Here is a 16,847-nt window from a genome sequence, read left to right as displayed (position 1 = left end):
ATATTCACTTCGCTGGGCGGCGGCTACAACTATCCACGGTCACGATCCTGCGCATGGGCAATCGAATCCTCCTGGCATCGTTCATGTCTAATCTTCTGCGCCTGCGCCCCACCGTGGTTAGATCGCGCCTGCGTACACACCCTGCCTGCGTCCCCGAGGCCGCTGCAGCCTCTGCCTCATGCGCCAGGCACTGTTCATAGCAGCGCTTCAGAGCGCTGCTCACTCACATCTCAAAAGGGGTTAATGATAGGTGCCCATGCGCAGGATCGTGACCGTGGAGAGTTGTAGCCGCCGCCCAGCGAAGTGAATATTGATGAGCTGGGCGGGGCTTCAGAACGGCAGTTGGGAGCGGCTGGCTGGGCGCATTTTCAGATGAAACGCCGCCCCTTGGGCAGATTGGTGACCGGACAAGCAGGTTATAAAATGTTATATTTCCCTATTTATAAGGTGGACAGGGGGGATACTTAGACTTTATAAGACCTGTACTGACATAGATATAACTAAATATGCTAATTGGGCCTGTCAGTGTTCCTTTAAGCTCTTGCGGACACAGGGTGTACCTGTATGCCCTGATGCCCCGGTACTTAAAGACACAGGGCGTACAGGTACGTCCTGTGTATTTATCACCGCAGCGCGGCGGGCGGTGATCGGAAATGGGTGCCTGCTGAAATCAAATCAGCAGGCACCCTGGGTCAATGCCGAGGGGGGTACTGTGATCCCCCCATATCGGCGATCGCTGCGGATTAACCCCTTCTATGCCACTGACCGCGGCATAGAAGGGGTTTGTGTTTGAGTGAGCCCATCGAGTCCCTGCGCTGCTGTGGAGGGGACTCGATGTCTCAGAAGGCAGCCCGATGCCGTGCAGAGGCCGCCCAATGACTTGCATGGCATCGGGAACTGCCTTCTATGGGAGCCGAGGAGGCAATGCATTACAATACAGAGTGAAGAAAAAAAAAAAAAAAGTGTTTTTAATAAAATGAATAAAGTAATAAAATTTATAAAGTAAAAAATAAATAAACGCCCTTTCCCCTTATTTTTATATATTTTTTTAAATGAAAAAAAACAAACACACATATTAAGTATCGCCACGTCCGTAATGACCGGCTCTATAAATATATCACATGATCCACCCTGTCCGATAAATACCATAAAATAAATAAAATAAAAACGGTGTAAAAAAAAGCAATTTTTTTCACCTTACATTACAAAAAGTGCAACACCAAGTGATCAAAAAGGCGTATGCCCCCCATTACCTCATCCCACAAAAAATGAGCCCCTACCTAAGACAATCGCCCAAAAAATAAAATAACTATGGCTCAGAATATGGAGACAATAAAACATAATTTTTTTGGTTTAGGGGGTGCATCAGGGGGCCTTCAAATGGGACATGGAAGCTTAAAATTATCCCAGTGAAATCAGCTTTCCAAAAAAAATATGGCGTTCCTTTCCTTCTGCGCAATGCCGTGTGCCCGTTCAGCAGTTTACGACCACATATGGGGTGTGTTATTTCCTGTTTCAGCTACACAGCAAGATTCATTTCTCTCACAAGCAGGGGTTGTCTCTTTCTGTGAAATCTGGCAGTATTGTACTACTGTGACATCCTTTCCCTTACTTCATGTTTGTTTTCAGCTCTGGAGCTCACAGAACAGATAAGAAAGGGTAAATCACACTTACAGAAAAACAGAATGCTACTATAATCTTTAAATGCTGTGCAGAAGCAGTTCTTTTATCAGACTTAGGATCTCAGCTAGCTCTGGCATGCCTCCACCTCCTCTGTGTGTCTGTTACCAGGGACGGATCTTGCAACTCAGGTGGAAGTGAGACCCCTAGTGGCCATGACTTTACAGCTTTTTTTTTCATGCAGATGCAGGTAGATTTTCTAAATGAAGTGATTTAGAAATGTGCTACATTCTCTATTAAATGGAAATTATATTAAAATATAGTGACTCTGTATTTGTAGAATTATACACCATAGATGAATGATATGCAAAATGTCCACTGAATCACTCGCCTTACCTGTTTTCATTTTCTGAACTACCCACTGTTCATAAGATTGGGAGCCATGATCATTTGGTGGGTACAAATCACTAAAAGTTTCAATACTTTTCATCATATCTTTAATTTTGTCACCAAATGGGTTCTGTAAAGAAATAAAAGTGCATGAAGCCAAATAAAATAAGTGACTGTTTTGGATTCAAGTATTGACGAATTCAGACAAAAATTGGATTCCACTGACTATTGCAACCAAATTCCTGCTTAGGTTAGAAATGAATGCAGTGATCTGATTGGTTACTATGGAGAAAGCAACTATTTTTGTCTGCACTAGATAATGTCAAATAAATCATGCAGAAGTCGATTCAGATTCTATATATATCCAAACTTATTTTATAAAAGTATAAAACTCTGGCCTACCATCACCACTGCATACAGATGTCTATATGTCCCAGTGAACAAATTACTAAAGTTGTAAGCGGTAAGCTCCTACACTCCCCCTTCTTGGTGACTTGAGGCAGTCAGAATTTTCTAATTTAATTCTAAATAAAAAGGGATTTGGAGCAATGCATCGGAAGAACAAAGCTCTGGTACCTACAAACATATATTATGAAATTAAACAGCATGAGGTTTTGGTCCTAAAAATGAAACTGGAGGTCACCAGGAAATTCACTAATAAACCAGGCACAATGCCTTGCTGTGCTAGCTCAGCTGAGAGTAATGATACCTTTCACTTAGCGATCCATTGGTTCGTTCTAAATAAAAAGTACTTTTAATCCATATACAAATGAGCAGTTAAGTGCAGCAAGGGTAAAACAGTGGGTAACACTGACATGGAAAAGGATCTAGGAATTTTAATAAACAGCAAACTAAGCTGCAAAAGCCAGTGTCAGGCAGCTGCTGCCAAGGCCAATAAGATAATGGGTTGCATCAAAAGGGGCATAGATGCCCGTGATGAGAACATTGTCCTACCACTTTACAAATCATTAGTTAGACCACACATGGAGTACTGTGTACAGTTCTGGGCTCCTGTGAACAAGGCAGATATAGCAGAGCTGGAGAGGGTCCAGGGGAGGGCAACTAAAGTAATAACTGGAATGGGGCAACTACAGTACCCTTCCGGACAATCATCTGCTATATTAAGAAGTGTAAAGGGGCCTTAAAGGGATTGTCTGAGTTATTTTTTTGTTCTTTGTATGTTTCTAACTAGGCAAATGTAAGGACTTTACAATTCACTTACTTTATCTCCAGTTTCTGCTTTCTCAGATTTCACTGAGGGTCACATGACCTATGATGTCAGCTCTGATGATGTTTCATGCACAAGCCTGAGAGAGCAGATATGTGTCTGTACACGAGACATCACTGTGCTGGCCACGCCCCCTGCACTGCCATCACTGTGCTGACCATGCCCCCTGCACTGCCATCTGCTCTCTCCCTGGATTCTTCAGGAAAAACTTTAACCCCTACAGCAGCACAGACTCAGGGCTGAAGGCTTTACTGAGTAGCTGCAGGCAGTGAGGAGACAAATGCTGGGCACAGGAGCTGACAGAGGAGTTCTGCAGAGCATTGCACAAGAACAGGTAGGGAGAAGATCCAGTGTGTATCAGCAGTGTTATTGTACAGCTGGGACTTTTAGTCCTACCCATAAAACATGCTGCTGAGTCTCTCAGCAGGCAGACATGTCATTCAGGGCAGCACTTGTATTCACTCCCTTTGCAGAGCAGGATGAGGGGCACACATATTCATGAGGAAAACCTCAGAGATTGTAGTTATTGCAGGTAAACAAAGGGCCAGAAGAGAACCAGAGAAATGAGGAAATATATATTTTTTTGCCTAAAACTTGCTTAGTTATATATTGCTGCCCATCAGATTTACAGTGCTACATATATATATATATATATATATATATATATTTTATAACTCGGACAACCCCTTTAAGAACCAATAAACACAATGATTACCTTATTGTTATCTTCTGCAATCTCAATTTGCTTGTATGGCTGCTTCACTTGGTTCTGTAACTTAGCAATGTTTTCTTGTACCGTCTTAATCCCAGAATCAAGGTTGGCACAAATCTAATAGAAGAAATTATAACATACATTTAGATGATATACTGTATTACTGTTTACTTATACATTGTGAAAGAAATAAAAATGGCAGAAAATATGGACGTCAGTTAGCATTGTGCCTTGGACACGTAATATACGGATTACACCTATCAAAAATAATAAGTTATTGGCCCTTTGTAGTGTCTTTCTCTAGGATGGGACATCCGAGCAGGCTGTCTCCTTGATCCAAAGAAAACTAGCAGCTGACCATCGGTTAATGTCACAGTAATCCAGATATGATTGGGTGTGGGCAGTGGCAGCCTGAGGTTCCTTGGGCCCAGCAGAGGAAATTATTCTCAGGGCCTAACCCCTATATTATCAATAAAGTTTAATTGAGTTTTGATTTAACTTAAAATAGACCCTTGTGGCAAGTGAGTGGCTTCAAAGTCAGCTCCAAATGTATTTTTTTTTTGTCCTGGACCTTTGGAGCCCACTATGGTATCAGAGTCTTGGCCCACCTGAGGATCCTCTGGTACTCTGGTGGGCCATTCCGACGCTGGGTGTGGGTGCATTCTACTAATAGAACAGATAACACCTGCAATTACTGACAACTTGGGAAAGATGTGATTCCTACGAGCAACACTGAGAAAAAGTTTTATTTTACAACAGTTTTTGGTTGTCAGACTTGACAGACCCCCTAATCATTTTGCTCAGCTCTAGCCTATCATGCACTAGAGCAGTACATTTTCCTACATTTTCCAGGTGCAAAAACTATACTTCCCAGAAAGCAAACAGATACTGTAGATCAAAATATACAGACATTGAGCAAAACAAGACAGTAATGCTCTGAAGCCTGAAATGAGAATGCAGCTCCAGACAGTACTGTTTATCGCGAATATCGACACTTTGAGAATTCGCGAAGATGTAGCATATAGTGCTATATATTTGTAGTCGTGAATATTCTAGATTTTTGTTTTCATCAGTAACCTCTCTTCTTGCTTGTGGGCCAATGAGAAGGCTGCAATGTCTTTGTCTGAGCTTAGCAACATCCCTAGCAACTAATAGGAAAGTTGCCTACCCCTTACTATATAGGAACCTCCCCAGAAGCCATTTTCTGCTGTTTTTTGCAGTTCTGAGAGAGGGGAGTGACATTGCTGTGCTCTGTGATTTCATCTGGATCCTATTCCTTATCCAATTACATTAGATAGTTAGCTCATATATATAATACAGATAGTTAGTGGGAGATAGTCAGTGTATGTTAGATAGTAATATAGTGTAGCTGATAGGTTCCAGTGCAGGGTGTTAGGTAGTGTGATAGGAATTACTGTTTCTCTGCTGTCCATACATGCATGCTACAGACACAGTGCTGTGATGTCACAACAATACTTAGTGCACCAATCAGTAATATCTACTCAGACCTGATAAAAGGTGAAGTTGCATGTATTGCAAAAAAAAAAAATATGCGCATCATTAGTGCTGATTTGCGCAGTCGTGAAAATAATGACTGGAGATCAAGAATTCTAGAGTTTGCGAATTTATTGCAAATATTATGCAATTTTTTTTTGAAATATCGCAAAAACTAATATTGCCTATGCCGCTCATCACTACTAGACAGTACTACAGTCTGTAATTCCAGAAAAATGTAAAATAATGCATTCAAATTTATAGATAGACTCATTCAATATGAAGACTGTAAAATCAGCAGTGGACACATGCGCTATAGACTTACTTTTAAGATGTGCTCTTCAGCTTTCTTACTGTTATTAGCCCCGCCAACACCTGGCGATGCCGTCAGTCCCAGAATCTGGGGAAGTGGGACCACTGGCTCTTGCAACTTCTGCAACTTTTTGTTCTCCTTTTTCTGTTGCATGTAACGTAACATTATATTATTGTAGACACCGCCCTTCTGGGTGTGGTGACATTCATCAATAATGAGGAGGGAAATATCTGAAACACAAAGCCTGAATGAGCAAACTTAGGCCCCCTACATGTCTCCATACTGCCATCTTGGAGCAGAACTTAAGAGAGATATATGTAACGCACAAGAGCAACTACAGCCCAAGGAGGTGCACTCAGTCGGGTGGACTTACCCTGTCCACACCCAGAAACAGTAAAAATGAAGTGAAAGTAATTGGGCACTCTCAAGATATCTGAACCAATTGTAATTTATTAGCATATATAATAATAAAATAGCAATAAGCAACAGTATATATTGGCAGTAATAATAAACACTAAATATCAATATATATAACACATAACTTGCAGTAAAATCCTATAAAACACCTGGAACATAGAGATCTAAAATGTAATAAAATTCGAGGAATAATAATGAAATACTCGATAATAAAATGTTCGTATAAATATTCAGCCGAATATTCGGATGGAAAAGTCACCCAGCTAATGATAGCGATAACCAGTGTCCTCTGATGTTGTCCTATTCGATTTAATCACAGGGGTATCCAAAAAAATCTACAGTCCCAATCCACTGAACAGACTTTAAGCGGCGTCCCGCTTATAACATCCACCAGCAGTGTTCCACTGGACTAGGGGTTATACGAATAAAAGTGCAGGATGAAATCGCTGGATAAACTTGAACGGTCTTACCGTCTCCCTTGGTAGTTAAACAAAGGAAATAATATGGTCCTCCGAGATGTAGACCAATAGTTTGTCAATGAATTTGCACACTGGCAGTTGTTTAGCACATGTGTTCAGGTCTTCCACATGGACTCAGGCCTTACTGGTTATATTCCAAATGAGCCATTCGTGTGACAGACGATTCCTTCTTAGCGACAATCCACTAAGTTCTCCAGCTTCCCAAGTGGTCCAAATTTCTGGGGTCCTGTCCAGGCTAGATGCGTTTCGGGGTATCATATTACCCCTTCCTCAGTAGCTCTGAGGAAGGGATACTGAGGAAGGGGTAATGTGATACCTGGAAACGCGTCTAGCCTAGACAGGACTCCAGAAATTTGGACCACTTGGGAAGCTGGAGAACTTAGTGGATTGTCGCTAAGAAGGAATCGTCTGTCACGCTGAATATTTATACGAACATTTTATTATCGAGTATTTCATTATTATTCCTCGAATTTTATTACATTTTAGATCTCTATGTTCCAGGTGTTTTATAGGATTTTACTGCAAGTTGTGTTATATATATTGATATTTAGTGTTTATTATTACCGCCAGCTAATTGGTTCAGGACTAGGATCATTTTGATTTTCAGGACCAGGCATAGCTTTTTGCATACGTTAGTTTAATTGTTGTTTTTTTCATGTATGATGCAGGCTTCTTTTCATATTATTTTTATACACATATATGCTTAGGCCTTTTAAAATTTTAGGCCTATAGCTTGAAAAAAATAGTAATAAAAATAAATAAATTAAAAAATCCACTTACATTTTTAAAAAAATTCTGGTAATTTCGTATTACCCATTAATGGATTTTTTTTTATATGTGTCCCTCATTGTGTCCTGCCGAATGTCAGGTCAAAGATTTCCATCAGCCCTGGAGAGAAGACAGAAGTCAAAATGACTTCTGTCTTCTCTCCAGGGCTGATGGAAATCTTTGACCTGACATTCGGCGGCCTGTACATACAGCCGACTAAATCCCACACAGTAAATGTACTATGGCACAGGCTTTAGTGACCTGGACTACCTGCTGTAAATATACTTTGGGCGGTCCATAAGCATTTTAAATGGTCAAAATTGGACATTGTATAGTACGGTACATGGTGATCACTTTCCAATAAAGCTGGAACCAGCCCTGTACTTCAAATGGATCCAGTAACCTCCTCATTCATTGCTCCAATTGATCTGCTAAATTCCCTTAATTTAGCAGAGGGGTGTGTCCTTTCTCACGGAGTGTGTGTTTTCTGCAGCAGCTTTCTCCCTATCACAGCTCAGGGGGCCTGTCCTTTCTGCTGCAGCTCTCTCCCTGTAACTGTCCCAGCTTCTAACAGTCAATATGGCTGGTGGCAGTTGAAGGATGGAACTGAGCATGGGAGACCAACCGCTGTAGGTGGGGCACCATCAAAGAAAATATCTCACAACTTGCAGCATTTTTTGTAACAGAAAGTCAATTACAAATTTAATTCGTTTTTCATGCAGAATTAACATAACATTTAATGGTGGCACAACCCCCTTTTAAGGAATAATAGGGTATTACTAACTTACCAGACAGTTGGACTCCTTCTTCTTCATCTTCTTCTGCTTTAATTAGGGAATTCTCCAATATCTGGGCTGTGCAGAGAATGACATCATGCATCTTCACGACGTCAGGAAATGAAATCTTCAACTGGCTATCTCCACTTATTTTGGTGACAAGGTAGCGATCCTTCATGTATGGATAGAACTCACTGCGGAAATGCTGATCAACCAAAGGAACCTAAAAAACATACAACCTTTAAGGTTTGGTTCTTCGTCTTCTCATGTTCATGATCTTGGTGATAATACCCATTATGGTTTCTTTTAAAGGCTATGGACACCTTCTGGGGCAAATTTGTTATGATTGTATCCTATTTGTTTTGGGCTAAAAAAAATGTTTTACAATAGATCTTTATTAAAAATGTTTATCCGTTTCTGAGTTACAGGGTTAAAAATGTGTCTGTTTGCAGGCTGTCAAATTTTAGTTTTCTTTGAGCTCCATCACTTGACGGTTCATGTGTAACTCTTATCTCTGATCTACTGACCTCAAACACTCATTATAGCTAAAAAAAAATTAATTGATGAGAATATTACTTCAATAAGTGTTTATGAGTTCAGGAGATCAGAGATAAGAGTTATACCTGAGCCGTCGGGAATTCAAAGGAAATCTGAAATCCTGAAGACAGACAGATTTTTAACCCTGTATCTCAGAAATGGCTGAACATTTTTAATAAAGACCTACTGGAATGATTTTTAGCCCCAAATAAGTAAAATGAAATCATAAAAAATGCTGCAGAAGTTGTACATAGCCTTTAATTCAACTCTTTCTTATGTATAATAATATATAACAGGAAAAAGTAGCAATTTGCATATCGTATACCTTGTTGACCAAGACAATAACTTTTGCTGGCAAGTCATTCTTCTTTCTTTCATCCAGATGGTGCCTTGCAATGTACACCGCCACTCTGGTTTTCCCACTTCCTGTAGGCAGGCAGATAATGATATTCTCTCCATCTAAAGCTGGCTTGGCTACTTCCATCTGGTAATCTCGAAGTGTCATTTTAGGAACCGGAGAGGCTCTGCCTTTTCTCATACTATCTTCGTTTTCTTCTACTGTGAAAGAAATTCATTAAAAAGTCAAAGAGTTAAGATAGACATATTAACAAGATGGTTAAAATAAAAAAGCTATATGGAGATGGTTGAAAGTCCTCCTCCCCTACATCTGAATGGTGGTTTCAATTGAAATTAAAGGGACATCTATAAACTTCCTGGATACTATTTGCACAATTGCAGGCTCCAATATCTGAATGGCAGACCTCATTTCATTAAAGGGATATTATGGTAGGTAAAAGTTATCCTCTATCCACAGGATAGGGGATAACTATCAGATCACTGGGGATCCCAGCAGCACCGATCACAAGAATAGGGGCTCCATACCCCCTGCAGGCCCAGTACTGCTCCTCTGAAATGACCGGAGCGTCCGCTTATGGGACGTATGGGGCCTGCAGGGAGCAAGGGGCCACTGTTCTCGTGATTGGTGGGGGTCCCAGCTGTAGGACCTCACCGATCTGATAGTTATCCCCTAGGGCAGTGATGGCTAACCTCTGGCACGCCAGCTGTGGTGAAACTATGACTCCCAGCATGCTCCATTTATTTCTATGGAATTCTGAGAACAGCCAAGCAAGTGTGCATCTTGGGAGTCACAGTTTTAGAACACAGCTGGAGTGTCGGAGGTTAGCCATCACAGCACTAGGGGATACCTTTTACCTACTGGAATACTCCTTTAATGCAGCTGACTCTGAGAGAGATCCTCTGTTGTGAAGTCCCTCACTCATCCCCTTTATCCTTTCTGATTTGGTCTTGAACTGAACAATATACAGTCACAAGAAAAAGTATGTGAACCCTTTGGGGTGATATGGATTTCTGCACAAATTGGTCATAACATGTGATCTGATCTTCATCCAAGTCACAACAATAGACAATCACAGTGCTTAAACTAATAACATACAAAGAATTAAATGTTACCATAATTTTATTGAGCACACCATGTAAACATTCACAGTGCAGGTGGAAAAAGTATGTGAACCCCTAGACTAATGACATCTCCAAGAGCTAATTGGAGTGAGGTGTCAGCCAACTGGAGTCCAATCAATGTACATGACATTGGAGGTGTTGGTTACAGCTGCCCTGCCCTATATAAAACACACACCAGTTCTGGGTTTGATTTTCACAAGAAGCATTGCCTGATGTGAATGATGCCTCACACAAAAGAGCTCTCAGAAGACCTACGATTAAGAATTGTTGACTTGCATAAAGCTGAAAAGGGTTATAAAAGTATCTCCAAACGCCTTGCTGTTCATCAGTCCACGGTAAGACAAATTGTCTATGAATGGAGAAAGTTCAGCACTGCTGCTACTCTCCCTAGGAGTGGCCGTCCTGTAAAGATGACTGCAAGAGCACAGCGCAGACTGCTCAATGAGGTGAAGAAGAATCCTAGAGTGTCAGCTAAAGACTTACAAAAGTCTCTGGAATATGCTAACATCCCTGTTAGCAAATCTACGATACGTAAAACACTAAACAAGAATGGATTTCATGGGAGGATACCACAGAGGAAGCCACTGCTGTAAAAAAAAACAAAAAACATTGCTGCACGTTTACAGTTTGCGCAAGAGCACCTGGATGTTCCACAGCAGAACTGGCAAAATATTCTGTGGACAGATGAAACCAAAGTTGAGTTGTTTGGAATAAACACACAACACTATGTATGGAGAAAAAGAGGCACAGCACACCAACATCAAAACCGCATCCCAACTGTGAAGTATGTGGTGGGGGCATCATGGTTTGGGGCTGCTTTGCTGCGTCAGGGCCTTGATGGATTGCTATCATCGAAGGAAAAATGAATTCACAAGTTTATCAAGACATTTTGCAGGAGAACTTAAGGACATCTGTCCACCAGCTGAAGCTCAACAGAAGATGGGTGTTGCAACAGGACAACGACCCAAAGCATAGAAGTAAATCAACAACAGAATGGCTTAAACAGAAGAAAATATACCTTCTGGAGTGGCCCAGTCAGAGTCCTGACCTCAACCCGATTGAGATGCTGTGGCATGACCTCAAGAAAGCGATTCACACCAGACATCCCAAGAATATTGCTGAACTGAAACCGTTAGGTAAAGAGGAATGGTCAAGAATTACTCCTGACCGTTGTGCACGTCTGATCTGCAACTACAGGAAACGTTTGGTTGACATTATTGCTGCCAAAGGAGGTTCAACCAGTTATTAAATCCAAGGGTTCACATACTTTTTCCACCTGCACTGTGATGTTTACATGGTGTGGTTAATAAAAACATGGTAACATTTAATTCTTTGTGTGTTATTAGGTTAAGCAGACTGTGATTGTCTATTGTTGTGACTTAGATGAAGATCACATTTTATGACCAATTTGTGCAGAAATCCATATCATCCCAAAGGGTTCACATACTTTTTCTTGCAACCGTACATAATACAGAGTAAGCTGGGGAGTTCTATGAAGCCAGTGGAGAGCTCCACAACTGGTGGTCTCCAGCATGACGGGTTTAGCATGCCCAACTTTTAGACTGTGACATCACATGTAGACATCACTGGCTTGACTACACCAAACTAGTTTATATACATTTTGGAAACTCTGTTTTCCTACCCCGGGGATGGACTTATGTATTTAGCTGTTTAATATTGGATATGCAGCTTCCAATTGCCAGTCCTTTGTCTTAGACCATTGCTAGGGCCTAGAAGTTTAGAGTCTGCAACTGAGCAAATGTTTTGGAATTGGTATCTGTAATTCTTGTGGTCGGCAGGTCCACATAATACATTTGCTTTCCCATGCAGTACTTTTTTCCCCATCTTAAAAAATGGATCTTAGACGGAAATGGCTCAAACGGATGACAACTGATGCAACAAGATATGTTTTTTTTTTACAGGATCCATTTTTAAAAATTTTTTTTAAACAGACATGTCAGGACAGGGGAGAGGACCCATTTATTAGATTATTATCTTCAATTTTAAAGTTTTAGAAAAGGGCCACAATGTTACACCTGACTGTGGTGACCTGTTCATTAGTTTGAAGCGTTGCTGCTGCTAAACACTGACAAGGGCAGAAGGATCATAACTAATGTGACTGTATGAGCTTCACGCTGAAGCTGTTCTCTACTCCATTGTGCACTGACATTAACTTACAAAGAACTCACGTGGACAGAGATCGGAACGCTCACCCCCACATTACATACTGTATTCTGTGAGTCATACAAACACATGAATCCTAATAGATTTCTGCACTATTTAACAGACTCAATACTTAGCCGTGAATTGTGATCTTATACTAATATATAACCAACGCATGAGGAAACTGTGCTCCTTGCTGAAACATCATTTTACGTTGCTGGTATAGTTGTGTTAAAGGAGTTTTCCATGCCTTAACCCCTTTGCTACCAGCACTGTACATGTACGGCGCTGGAGAGAAGTGCAAACATGGCGCCAGCTCGCACGTGCAGCGGGATTCATGGCCGGCGGGTCTCCGCTGTTTGAAATTGGTCAAAATGGCCAATTTGCCATTTTTTCATTGCTTCTCTTACCCCCAAAAAGTTATAAAATGTGATAAAGTCACACACACTTCAAAATGGTATCAATAAAAACTACAGATTGTTGCATAAAAAATTGAGTCCCCGCACAGCTCAGTAGATATAACTATAAAAAAGTTTTTCAAAGTTTCAATTTATTATTACACTATTTAAACATTAAAAAAACATATACCGTACATATCTGGTATCGTTGTAATCGTACTGACCCAGAGAATGAAGGGCACAGGTCAGTTTTGCTGCAAAGAATACGCCATGGGAACAAAACCCATAAAACCATGAAGAATTACAGGGAAAGAGCGGCAGCTTGAAAGCACACACCTTCCCCCCTCCCCTTGAGCTGTCATAGGGAGAGAGCTGCAGTAGAAAAGACATGTCCCCTGAGAAAGGACACCCCCCCTTAGATGCCAGCCTGAAGAAATCTAGCAGAACATTTGGAGCAATGAATGGGGTACAGGGCTGGTTCTAACTTTGTTAGAAACAGATTGCCTTCTGCTACATGATATCCGATTTTCCTTTTTTAGATCAATCATTGCATAACCCCTTTAAATATTAATGGAGGTCAGGATAACTGTGAAAAGTGGGGGACAATCAGCTCATCAGATGTCTTTAACATCATGACCAATGGTCATAAATATGGTATTTCGGCATGTAGGTGAATAGGACTGAGCTGCAAAACCAAGTACGGCACTGCGCTTGAGGAGCCTCAAACTGCTGATTGTTGGGGGTGCCAGGAGTCAGATGCCCACCGATCAACTATTGATGACCTAATCCTGAAAACCCCATTAAAGAAGTTCAGATTAAACAGGGCTGGCAGTAATGGTGCCTGTTATAGCAGCAGTTGTATATCATTTTTTAAAAAGTTTTACAAAGAAAACTATCCGGCCAAAACTCCCCCAAAACTGTAGTAACTCGCTTGAAAAAAAATTTGGTTTTGGCACACGACCCTTACCAAGTCTGGGTACGTCTAGCTTACCTGAAGCCAATCATCATTTAAATGCCAACACTACCCCATTAAAAGAGCAGAGAGTCAATGGACATAGTTACACCTCGCAGACTTGTTTGAATTTCTGCCCCAAATCTGCTGTGTGGGAAAATACCCTAATGAAACCAAAAAAACAGAAATCCCATACTTCCTAGGCAAAGTCTGTTCGCAGCGCTCAGCATTCATAACCTGGAAAAGTCTTGAGGCAGATGTTAATATAAGCTGCTTTACTTGCTAAATTTTCACCATTATTTTACAGATCTCTACCCTTAAAGGGGCTGTATTAAATTAGGGGGAAAAAAAGTCATTTTTTTTTTTATCCAGACAGCGCCACTGTCATTGACAGATACAGACAGATGACAAAATACTGACCTATATTTTTATCCTTTGACTGTGACAAGCGTCGAGTCGTCTTGACCACAACCCCACAATCAGCGCAGTCACGTTTTCAAAACTATTTCACATTCCGAACTGCACTAAAAACTCTGGTCTTAAAAGAAAACAATCTGGAAATCTAATTACATTAGCATTTGCAAAACTAAGGAAATTAATGACAAATGCTGAATAAGCAACTCTGCTCGGAACAACATGTCCTGGAGGGACACGGGGAGTCGGGCAGGGAAGTTTAGATAGTACAGAACCTGTTCCGGTCAAGGTATAGGAGGCAGCACAGTAAAGACGACCTCCTGTTTCGTAACTCGCTTCCTACAGACATATTTATGTGGTTTTGCAATTTCTTTTACTGATCTCCATACATACTGTTATGTGTCAGAATAGTCTCTTCACTGTTGATACACTGCAGAGGAAATTCAACTTTCTTGAACTATTTTCTTTCCAGTGGACACCACCTAAGTACAAACTTCTACATAACCAGGACCTTCCCAGAACCATGGGCAGGCCAAATAAATGCGCAGGAACCTGGCTGTCCCTTGGCAGTCGGACCCTCCTGGCTGAGGCACCACTTTCAACTGCATCTGCGTCCTTAGGAGTTGAATACAATGGATGGTGAAGCCTGGAGCCATCAGCTCCCAGCTCCATTATTCACCCTAGTGACTGGCGGTTTGGGGCTGGCAGGCATCTAGCCGCCAGACAGACATGAGCAGATCTGCACTGGGAGGTTTACTCCATTCATTGTGGGAACGTGAGCTAGGTAAGTATTTATTCTGGAGACTGGAGACACTTAAGAGGCATCATATTGTTTTCAAGGCACATAATGGGGGCACTATTCTGTGTTGGGGGCACAGCAAGGGTAAAAAATAACCACTACAAAAAAAAATGTCTGTTCGTCCTGAGTCCCTTAGGCTACCAGTGCCGTACATGTACGGCGCTGGTGCGATGTGTAAACATGACGCCCGCTCGCATGTGCAGCTGGGCGTCATGGCCGGCAGATCTCTGCTGTTTCATACAGCAGAGACCTGCGGCTAATTACCGTGACTGGCAATAATTCCGATCGCAGTAATTAAATTCTTTAGAATAGATGCCGTGATCAAGTGGGATCAGGGCAGCGAAATGCGCAAAAACCTGTAAGCTCATGCTTCCGGGCTTCCTACCTATGCCCCATGTGTCCAATCCGGGAATAGGTAGTTGCGCTGAATACTGGTAGCCTTACTGAGTAGGCTAACAGTATTCAAACTGCAATTCTTATTTTGGCCACCAGATGGCAGGCCAGGATAAGAAATGAGCAAAAGTGAGCAAAATAAGCTAATAATAAATTCCTGATAAACCAAAATAAAAAAAGTAATGTAATAGGCTCATATATGAGGCACATAATGATCACAAAAATATAAAATAAATTAAAAAAATATATCAAAAATAAAAAAATATATAAAAGTTTTAATCACCCCTCTTTCCGTATAATTAAAAAAGAAATACCTAAATAATAAATATAAACATCATGGGTATCACCGCGACCGAAAATGCCAATACTATTAAATATTCTGCAAAAAATTAGCCCCTAAACAGCTCAGTAGACATAAGTGTAAAAAAGTTATAGGGGTCAGAATACGGTGATATAAAAAAAAAATTAGCAAAGTTAAAATATATTTTTAAACTATTTAGACATGAAGAACCTACACATAAGGGGTATCGTTGTAATCATACTGACCCAGAGAATGAAGGGCATGGGTCAGTTTTTGCCATAAACAAAACGTCGTTGGAACAAAACCCGTAAAACGGTGGAGGGATTGCGTTCTTTTTTCCAATTCCACCCCATTTGGAATTTCTTTACCGCTTCCCACAACATTTTATGCCATAATTAATGGTGGCATTAGAAAGTACAACTTGTCCCGCAAAAAATAAGCCCTCATACAGCTATGTGACCGGAAAAATAAAAAAAGTTATGGCTCACGGAAAATAGGGAAGAAAAAATAAAAATGCAAAAACAAAAAAACCTCCGGTAGCCAAAGGGTTATTTTTTTCCAAAATTTAACATTAGTTTTTTACCACAAAAGGCTGCAAAACAGACAAGTGAAAAAAACACTCCAAAACCCATAAACCTCTCAAAAACACCAAAAAAAACTGTGTGACATTAGTTTAATAGTGACCAACATCTAAAAAAAATTTAAATGGTAGCGAAAGTCTGTATTAATATTGTATTTTACCTGATCCCTTGCTGCAGTCAGGGCTGTCTGTTGACTTGTTACAACTTGAATCCAAATCTGAAATAAAAAATCATTTAATTGCATAACTTTTTCCATTACAGCGCTTCCTCCACTCTATTTCTATACAAGCTTGGGTTCACATCACCATTTCGTTTTCCGTTATTCTGAACCGTCAGAAGAACAGAAAAAAAAAACTAAACAAAAAAAATACGGATCCAATATTTTGAGCAACCGTTGTGCTGATTTTGCATCCGTTTTAGCCATTTTCCGTCTGAGATCTGTTATTTTAGATGGGAGAAAAATAAAGGATCAGTTTTTTTGTTTAGTTTTTTCTTCTTCCGACGGATGAAAAGACCGAAAAAACTAAACGGTGATGTGAACCCGGCTTTAGTGTGTCATCTGTCAGGTCCTGGGAGAAGGCCCTGATTTTGTGTGTATTTTGCAAGGTGCTGTGATGCATCAATGAACTTATA

At 40.7% G+C, this 16,847-nt stretch overlaps 1 protein-coding gene across 1 annotated transcript in view; it reads right to left on the bottom strand.

Moving 5' to 3' along the window:
- The window catches only part of IFIH1 (interferon induced with helicase C domain 1), a 39,145-nt gene that overhangs the window by 8,575 nt on the left and 13,723 nt on the right, over positions 1 to 16,847 (bottom strand). Inside the window, 6 exon segments of the mRNA XM_044303603.1 lie at positions 2,017 to 2,140; positions 3,954 to 4,067; positions 5,770 to 5,987; positions 8,210 to 8,420; positions 9,060 to 9,292; positions 16,375 to 16,431. Coding sequence (XP_044159538.1) covers positions 2,017 to 2,140; positions 3,954 to 4,067; positions 5,770 to 5,987; positions 8,210 to 8,420; positions 9,060 to 9,292; positions 16,375 to 16,431 — 957 coding nt within the window.

This window comes from Bufo gargarizans, chromosome 8, assembly GCF_014858855.1.
Source record: "Bufo gargarizans isolate SCDJY-AF-19 chromosome 8, ASM1485885v1, whole genome shotgun sequence".
NCBI classification, from domain to species: domain Eukaryota; kingdom Metazoa; phylum Chordata; class Amphibia; order Anura; family Bufonidae; genus Bufo; species Bufo gargarizans.
This window is presented reverse-complemented; position numbering and strand designations above follow the sequence as displayed.